This window comes from Vigna umbellata, chromosome 1 (genome assembly GCF_029865625.1).
Source record: "Vigna umbellata cultivar VRB3 chromosome 1, Vumbellata_1.0, whole genome shotgun sequence".
In the NCBI taxonomy this organism is placed as follows: domain Eukaryota; kingdom Viridiplantae; phylum Streptophyta; class Magnoliopsida; order Fabales; family Fabaceae; genus Vigna; species Vigna umbellata.
In genome coordinates, this window is record NC_142165.1 from 22,152,845 (window position 1) to 22,162,898 (window position 10,054).

Consider the following 10,054-nt stretch of genomic DNA (forward strand, 5'->3'; position numbering starts at 1 on the left):
TAGACTACTTGAGTTCCCACATAACTTTCATTATCAGACAGATCAAGAAAGAAAAAAATTATTTGTCACATTCTTTTGTATGATAAATAATTAATTTGAAAAGTCAATTAATCATTAGTGTTTTGATAATGTGAGGGAAGATATAATCATGAATGTCAAAATATCTTTTTAAAAATGGTATTGTCGTGAATGTACATGTGTGGATACATCATAGCAAAATGTAATCACTGAAAGAAAAAGTAAACATCTTCAAATGACAAGTACCCTTCTCTTTTGAATGTCTATCCCTAAATCTTACTTTGTCCTCACTATATTCTATTTTATCAATTAATTACCCTCTCTCAATTTATCTTTCATGATTTGTTGTTTTTAACAAAGCTTGCATCTTAGAGATGAAGTATAACCATATTTTATACTTTATTACTCTTTACACTTAATTAAAATAGTGGGTGTTTAGCTTTTTCTTATCAGTAAGATTGATTGCAAAACTACTTCCCATATAACAAAATCATAGAATTAGGTATGATGAAGATAGTTCTACCATGAATAAATACTAGTATCAAAGACTTGTTGAGAAACTCATTTACTTAACTTTTACTAAATTTGACAAAACTAATATTTTTGGTGCAATTAGTTAGTTCATGCATGACCTAAGAGAATAACATTCATAGATTGTCAATAAATTCCTTCAATATTTAGAGACAAGACTGTGAATGTGATTGTTGTTTAAGATGAATGAAAATTAAAAATGAAAGTATGTACTAATGTTGATAATGTAGGATCTATTATAGATAGGATATCCCCTTAAGGATATTGCATGTTTTAGTGTTAATTTAGTGACTTGGTAAAATAAAAAACAAAATGTTATATAAAGCAGAGACTGAATTATAAGTTACGAGACATGAGGTGTCTAAACTATTACTATTGAAAGATATTTTGATTGATCTCAAAGTGACACATGAAAAGATGAATTAATCTCAAAGTGACAAATAAAAAAACTATAAATCATTTATTAGTATTACTCACAATCCAATTCAAGCTCTTGGTTAGCATATTTGTTTACAAAATGTTTTTCACAAAAATAATATTTCATGATGTCACATAGTAAAGAATGATAGATATCATCCACTAGCTTGAATAAAGTATTGAGTTAGGAGAAAATATTTTAAGTTATAAGATGTTATAATCATTACAAGTATGATGTTGTGAGATTAGGATAAGGATGAGTCGACGAATAGTATTACTATAGGGATATGGATACAATTATAGTAGGTAGACCTCTTAGTATCTATTTCATTTAAAAAAATTGTCCATTTACTTGTCTTGATACTAGTTAAACATTCACAATTTTTTTATATATGGCAGATATTTATTTTTTTAGTTTTAAATACAACAATTATTGAAAAACAATTCTTTAAATATAAATTCACATGAAAAATGATTTTAAATTAAAATTACATACAAATAAATTTGACATTTACAAAATACAAATTTAAATAGCTTACACCACAGAGTATAAATTTTAAATAATTAATTTTCATAAAAAACTTCAATAAAAAATATAAGTGTTTTCAAATTATAAACATTTTCCTTATGAAATAAAATAAATTTAAGCAAAACGGAATTAATTTATGAAATAACTTATTTCACTTTTTCCCAAAGATACGGAAAAGTTAAAATCTAGCTCGATCTAGTGCCTAGGTTATGAGCACCTTTCGCGTGGCATCCAATAACCGCAACTCATCCATTACCAGTCTAGCTGGATCCATTAAACACGAATAATTAGCTTCGGACAGTTGCTGATCTTCACCATGTTTATGTCCAAAAACATTCGAGAAATGAGCCGTTCAGAGTAAACTTTTCTTCAATGAAGAAGTTCTCGGTAAAATTTTGATTATATTTTTATCGGTGGTCTAAAAAAATAGTACGCTCCATTGAACAAAGACAATAGATAACAAAATACCTCAAATGCCAAATATGTAAAAGTAAATACTAACCAAGAATATATTTGGAGGACGAAAGTTCATAATTAAACTCAGATGAGTTTACTGACTGCGAAATAACTTCATAGGTAACACGTCCGAGCCAACTTTAATACACAGAAACAACACAGTATATTCTAAATACTAGTTAGCAAGGCATTCCACCTTAATAGAAGAAAATATCAAAACACCAGTTTATAAAGGAAAAATAAGACATGTTTGCCGATTAAAGCAAGAAAACAAAGCAAGAGCAAAATTAAACCCTCGGGTCCTAGCTTTCCCTAAAATTTTCACCTTCAGCTTGAATCTGGAGAACCGTCTCCGTAAGATACAAGGCCTTTCTTTCCTTCTGAGCTTTGGGACCGGGACCTTGACCTGCTGTTCTTTCGTGGAGATTGTGATTCCACTGAAGCCCTGGATACTGATGGACTCTTGCTCCGGGACAAAGACCTGCTACTCCGGGACAAAGACCTGCTCCTCTCAACACGGCGTCGATACGTGCCCACAGGTGAACGACTGCGAACAGGGCTACGGCTTCGACTGTACCGTCGACCCCTGTACCGTGGACTGCGAGAAACAGATGGTGTCCTGCTCCTCCTACTCCGGAACCTACGTACACATTTCGACATAATCATATAAACTCCATATGTATATATGCATGGTGCTATCGTTATTAATAAATGACATAAAAACACTAGGCGTCAGAAAATAAAGATTTACAGATAAATCAAATCAGACGAGAAATAATTCATTCTGGACAAAGAAAAATTGAGAAATGTAGATGTTTTAGGAGGATGGAAAAAAAAAATAAAAGAAAAACCTTGGTGGGGTTCTTCTGCGTGGTGGCGGGCTCCTGTTACGCCTTGGGGAGTACCTTCTGTAACCTGAATATCTGAGAGCAGAAAGTGTAAAGAATGTAAGTCTCAACATACCACCTTTTAGAACGATGACCAATTAGAGATTATAAACAACTAACAATTTACCTGTCACGTTCACTTCTTCCATTATAGCGGTATGATCTCACAGGAGATCGAGAAGGAGTCCTATACCTTCTAGCATAAGAATATCGTTCGCTAAAACCTCTTCCCCTTCTTATACGTTTTGGGGAAACATTAGGTGACAAACTTCTAGACAAACTCCTACCACGAGGACTCCTAGAATAACTGCGACGATGGACTCTGCTTGGCCCTCTAACTGGACTCCGACTATTGCTTCTCAAAGGGACTCTGCCAGAGCTTCTGCTCAAGCTTCTGGCAGATGATCGAACTGGACTCCTGCTTAAACTCTTTCTTGACACTCTTACCGGGCTTCTACTGACCAATCTTCGTGATGGCGCTCTAGGTGAACTTTTTTGACGCTCCCATGAAGGTGATCTAACAGGGCTAGCACTCACAGTCCTGTGACCATGAGATCGCAAGGGGCTTCTACTTACACTTCTATGATTGCCAGTTTTCACAGGGCTTCTACTGATTGATCTTTGTGAAAGTGCTCTTGGTGAACTCCTACGGCCACTTCGAGAAAGGGATCTTACAGGGCTTCCACTGCTTGTTCTACGACCACGAGATCTCAAGGTGCCTTTGTTGATACTTTTATAGTTGCGAGTTCTCACAGGGCTTCTGCTGATTGATCTCCTAGATTTTGTTCTGGGTGATATTCGATGACTCGGTGTGAGGGATCTTACAGGGCTTCCACTATCACTTCTATGACCTTGAGATCTTAAAGGGCTTCTACTGACACTTCTAAGTCGGTGATTTCTTACTGGGCTTCTGCTGATTGATCGACGTGATGGTGCTATGGGCAAACTCCTTTGGCTCTGAGAAGGGGATCTTCCTGGGCTTGCACTGACACTTCTTCGAGATGTCGTAGGGCTTCTGCTGATTGATCTTCGTGATGATGTTTTTGGTGAAGTCCTCTGGTAGCTCCGAGAAAGGGGTCTTACAGGGCTTGTGCTGACACTTTGATGTCCATGATGCCTTACAGAGCTTCTACTGATACTTCTACCTTTCCTACCTCTCATTGGGCTTCTACTGGCGCTTCTGCTTGGACTCCTCCTTGCACTTCTAACAGGACTCTGGCTCAAACTCCTCTGTAGTGGAGCATGAGGACTTCTACTGCCACTTGGACTTCTGTCCAACCTCCTTTTTGGACTAATGCTTGGGCTTTTGCTCTTGCGCCTCCTAGGACTAACACTCATGCTTTGACTCCTGTTCATCAATATCTAATAAAATACCTGATCTAGAAGAAATGGTAAGCACAAGAAATAACTGAGGTGTGTGACAAGAATGGAAAGCAGACCTAGATTTGTCTGGTCGATCATCCATCACATCAGGCTGCCTCACTTCACTTCTTTCAGATCTATAGTTGACTCCAGTGCCATTGCTACGCCGCTCTCCATTTTCCTTTGGGAATTCTTCCTCTTTCAATATATCCAGTTTCTCCCTCTTTTTAGGGTGCATTGGAGGTAATTCTTTCTCGACAACTGAGGAAGACTGACCTTCAGCTGCAATCAAATAAAAAAAATTAAAACATGATACTACACACTAGCCAAAAAGTGAGAACTAAGATAAAAAGATTAGAATCCCTCCATGTAGGGACAGGACCCCCCAGATTGTCTTTATCTTCAGGTAATAACTATATACAATGCAACCACAAAGTAGGCCAGTAGACCCACAAAAATTCACTATTATACAAAATTCTAAGGATTTTGCTTCATCAAAGACAAGGTAAAAAGTAAATAATTTAATAGATAAACAATATTTCGTGTACACAAACTAAAAAATGAAGGACTAAAGAATTACCATGTCTCTGAGAATGGTCTTCATGATTCTGATCATTCACTTTGGCACCATAACTTTCAATATCAGAGCCTTTGTTGCTCTTACTTTCACTATCTGAATCAGTATGACTTGGCGATTCCCTATCACCAAACACAATCTCATTAGCAGCAGATGTTTCGAAATTGTGTAGTAGTAGCACTTGTTATATTAAAAAGAATTTGACTCCTTCAGTGAATATATATATATATATATATATATATATATATATATATATCTTTATTTCAAGAGCCACCAATGAATCTTCCGGTAGTAAGACAATGGCTATGATATTAAAAATCTAAAAAACACAATATGCTTGTAGAATAGAATAAATAAACTAAACCACAAGATCTGCAGGGCTACTAGAAGTTCTTCAAAAGCAATCATCTATAACTGGAATCTATTAAATCATAAACAAATATTTAATCAGAATCAATACCTCTTTGATCTACGCTTTGATCTTTTATCTTGTTTCCTCCGTCTCTTTTCTCGGTGTTTATCTCTTTTTTTTCCACGTTTATGTTTATCTTTCCTAGACCTCTTTCTCTTTCTCCGCCTATCATCGCTGGAGGAACTTGTGTAAGATGATGAAGACATATCAGAATCAGAATCACTGTCACTTTCAGAAGATGTTGTCTCTGAATCTGAGGAAGTATCAGATTCTGATGAGTAGTACTTTCTCCTTTTCCTTTTGTCACCTGAAGATTTTCTGTGCTTTCCCTTATGCAGTAAATGACTATTTGTTTCAGAAGATCCATCTCTTCCCTTCTTTGATTTATTTATCTTCTTTTCATCTACAAAGGTATAGACTCAAACTAAAACATCAAACATAATTGAGAATGACTTTAACCAACTGGGACATAGCATATTCACACCAAATGAAGAATACATTATACTCAACCGTTTCAACAGTGGAACACAAATTTTCTACAGATGATTAAGAATTTAATTATTCATATAACATTTCATATTAAGGGTAGAACTTAGATTTCTCCAAAACAGACAGGGAATTCTTACCCTCATTATGTTCACCACAATTAATTATTTTAACAGTTACACTTGGAAGTCCTTCTTTATCACCCACATCTTCAATTTTCTTCAATATATCATGACCTAGTACAAGCTTGCCAAAGACTACATGTTTCCTGCAAAATTAACTCAGAAGTAAACAAAATAAGCAAGTTGATCGTTTAGCTCCACTCTGAAGTAATGACTAAACATAAGGCAATTAACCCTCTCCTACACAATAATATGAATGAGATAGAGAGACCCCATTCAGAAAAACAATGCTAAAAACATTATCTTTAATTGAGAAAAGCCTGAAGCAAAAGGTCAACGCTCCATTGTCTCAAGTGCATTCTAAATTAAGCCAAATGACATTTCAATGTGTTTCGAGAAATACTAAGAAAAAATAAAATCATGACAACACAACAAAGCCTTGTCCCACTAGTTGAACTTTGCCAATACACTACAGTTTATTTGATCAAATTAATTAATTATTCAAAAGTAGCTACCACTTAAACTGATTTTAACTTTCACAAAGGCATGAGTTCATTAGGTTAAAGTTTTACAAAAATAAACCAAAAACAACAAATTTGGGATTCAAGAGCTGTTTTAATAAGTTCATTTAATCCAAAGAGTATTAAAATACTTCACAATCAACTACTGGAGTAGATAAGTTCAAATAAGTTGTAAATAAAATCATACAAATATCTAAATGGGACCTGAGTGCTAAATGCCATTAGAAAATAGCCAAATAAACATACCTATCAAGATGGGGATCAGCTTTAAAAGTGATTATAAAATGAGAACCAAGAGTGTCACGATCAGCAACAGGCATTGAAAGAAGGCCTGGAACATCATGCTTTAGCCTAGGTGATTCATCTGAAATAAATCACAAGTTGAATCTTTAAGAACTACATAAACTCAGATATAAACATAATAGTTCAAAACCGACGTTGTAGATTATGAGCTCAAGACACTCACCTGGGAACTTGGAACCATATATGCTTTCTCCACTGGTCCCTGCAAAACACAGAAAGAATGTGATTGAGTATAGCATAATGTAGTACTGTGCTGCATTTGGGATGTCATACAAAGAATAAGAGATGACTGTCAATGAGGTTTAATGGATTTAAATACAATGCTATTCAGCCACATAATACAAGAGATGGCTACATGTGATTATTCAGGACTCCTTTTGCTTTGTATTGGTTCATGAACATTTAATAAAACAGGAAAAATAACAACCACAGCACATTGTAACAGACACAACTAATTAAAGGAAGAGAACAGATGAAGAAGTTAAGCAACAGACAAAAGCATGTAATAGTATGGCTATAATTTCAAAATTACCATATTCCACATCATGGTAAAATCCAAAAATTAACTGAATTAAGATAATTACATCCCTTTCATACTTGCCACTGAATGACAAGCCAGTCTACATACATGCATAGGAGCTTTATTAATTTCCTAATTGACTTAGAAAAGGAATTACCATTGTCACAGCAAACATGAAAATGGAACATGGCTTGCAACTCGGACAACTGAATGATCAAATGATAAAACATAAAGAAAAGTGACCATGTATATTATATTAAATGCAATCTTCAAGAACTAGAGAAATAATTCATAATAGGAGGCAATGTAACAACATAATACATACCATTTCGATTGACAAAATCACCACCCTGCAAAAAGAAAACCAGACATTAACACAGGGTCACAAGATAACAATACATACAAATTGTGTTGGTCATCATAAGGCTTATCAGAATTATGAGGGTGAATAACATATAACTTAGTATGTACAACCTTAAAACTATATCACAAGAAAGGAAGTCGTGACCATCAGCCCTGTATCCTACAGAATAAACAACGGTAATTGGCTAAAATATGGACCACTACTAAGCCATTTTTAACCATAAAAATGTGAAGATAAAGAAAACTACTAAAGCACAGTCTAAATAATGCCAGAAAAACTAAAAATAAACATACCCGGGCAATGGAGCCTTTCACAATCCGATGGAAGAAAGAACCCTTGTAGTGCAGTGATTTTCCAGTGTTTGGACCAACTCCCATTTCTCCTGAACATATAATGCCACATTTCAGGAAAAAAGAATAGGAGGGTAATCAGTTAATCATTGATTAGGAATTCCAATTTTCCATGCACAATTCATGGTAGAAAAATGCAATTGCATATCAAACACTTGTTTGTATGCGGCAGATAAATGATAATGATTTTACGTAGAATTTCACAATGTAAAGGTCCCATAAACAAATTGTCAACATTCAATGAAATCTTTCAGCAAGTGGATTTATCACCTGTACATAAAGCACGGAAATTTTCAGCAGTCTTCGGAGCAACATCATAGAAGAGCTGAGATGGAAGCACAACCAAGACTTAGATCGAATACTGCATACATAATGACAAGTCATAAAGACAAAAAAGTACCTCAAAAACCATCCTTTCAACAGGATCCCCATCTATGGACACATCCATAAACACCAGAGAATTCTTCTTCTTCGCCATCACCCCACCACTTAAACTCAATCCGTATCAACAACTGATCTGAAGTAACAAAACACCATTACACAAACATCAATTAGCCACCGATAGCAAGCAATAATCCATAGTTCACCACTAATCAAACAAACACCAATCCTAATAACACAACAAACTACCCTGCTGCACTTCAAAGCTTTCACGGTATATTTTCCCAAATTCTACCTAATTCACTTTAACAGTCACCATTACAGTCGTTTCCACAACATTTAAGAATTGTCGAAAATTGCTAACAAGCAGATGTAGTCGCGATTAGGGTGACCATACGGTGTAGCTGATTCCAAAGATCTTGACATAGCAGCCAAAATCGCAGTCACAACTGTATTCTAAAACCTATGAGAACACTACAATAGCTCAACTAAACAAAAAGGAGATAAGGTGAGCACCATAGAGATCACATAAAACTTTAGCAAAAAGTAGAATCAAAACAATAAACCGTTCACGCCAAAACCAAGCAAGAAACCACAAAGAATTGAACAAAAGCAGATCGAGTAGAAGGCAAAACAAGCATTAACTGTAAAATTAATGAGATTGGAATAAACGGCACAAAATCGCAGTAGTTTGGTGGAATCTGAGATGGGAACTTAAAACCCTAGCTAGAGTTCCAACACGAAATTTATCTGACAGAGAGAACAGTGTTTTTTGAAAGTAATCTGACAGAGATGCTGAAGAAATAAAAAGGGTAGTACACCGTGGAACTCACCTCATCTGATACACAAATCACAAATCAAAATCTAGGTTTGCATTAAGAATGCTTAAAGAAAGTTTTTCAAGGAAGAACCTATACGCGCCTGCTTGCAACAACACACTTATTATTGTTTATCAGATTATCAGTAAACTCGGTTTGCTGTTATTATTATTATTATTATTATCTCTTTTTGTTTTTTTATTGGTAAGTATAATTTTGATATTTGTTTTAATGGAAGAAGTTTTATAGATATCTGTGCGGAATTTTTATTTTTTTTTTCACATTACTTCTAACATTTTTTATTTTATTTTAGCTAAGTATATAATAAATTTGGATCTTTAATAAATTTCGTATATTATTATTTCAAAATTCAACTTCTAATTCTTTTATTAACTAGTCGACATAATTATTATTTTATGGGTTACTTTTTTATTTGTTTATATGTTATTTTATAATTTAAGTATTATTTATAATTTAAGTATTATTTATGTCATGATCACCAATGTCAATTATTACAATTTCTCTCTTTTTAATTACATTCTAGCATTAATAAATCTTCAAATGCAAATTTTACCAACTTCTTATGACAAAGAACTAGTAAAGAAATTTCTATAAAGAATAGGAGTTTTCAATGAGATATTTGTGCGGGTCAACCTCCATAAAAATCATACTTGAAAAGTGTGATACTCTTTACAAAATAAAATCTTCAAAACAATCTACAAAATAAAATCTTCAAAACAATGTCACATTTCTCACAAAAAAAGCTTTTTCAATAAATTAAACTTTAAGTAAATAAATCTAAGATTTGAATAAAAAGCTTACAACAATATTGTCCAAAGAGATTTTGAAAGCAAATATAAAAAATGTATTTAAACTTAAATTATAAAATTATAAAATAATATAATAATATAATAATATGTGAACACAAAAATTAAAGTAGAACTCAATTAAAACATATAAAAATTTATAATGCTTAATAAATCACAAAAATTTATTAAAG

General features: G+C 33.8%; 1 protein-coding gene across 5 annotated transcripts; it reads right to left on the bottom strand.

The window, feature by feature from the left end:
- Positions 1–1,980: 1,980 nt before the first annotated feature.
- LOC124827876 (uncharacterized) lies at positions 1,981–9,209 on the bottom strand. Of its 5 annotated transcripts, XM_047301034.2 has the most exons (15): positions 8,256–8,350; positions 8,126–8,180; positions 7,799–7,887; positions 7,616–7,664; positions 7,467–7,491; positions 7,299–7,347; positions 6,785–6,823; positions 6,565–6,682; positions 5,816–5,943; positions 5,238–5,592; positions 4,781–4,899; positions 4,278–4,482; positions 2,966–4,186; positions 2,803–2,874; positions 1,981–2,591 (listed from the first exon to the last, which is right to left on the bottom strand). In XM_047301034.2, the coding sequence occupies exons 2-15, from the start codon at positions 8,131–8,133 to the stop codon at positions 2,279–2,281; spliced, it is 2,790 nt and encodes a 929-aa protein (XP_047156990.1). In that variant the 5' UTR covers positions 8,134–8,180; positions 8,256–8,350; the 3' UTR covers positions 1,981–2,278. The 5 variants fall into 5 exon arrangements, with proteins under 5 accessions (XP_047156990.1, XP_047156989.1, XP_047156988.1 ...); XM_047301033.2 differs by lacking the exons at positions 7,299–7,347; positions 7,616–7,664 and adding an exon at positions 9,070–9,209 and having other exon boundaries at positions 8,256–8,372; XM_047301032.2 differs by lacking the exons at positions 7,299–7,347; positions 7,616–7,664 and adding an exon at positions 8,882–9,030 and having other exon boundaries at positions 8,256–8,372.
- Positions 9,210–10,054: the final 845 nt, after the last annotated feature.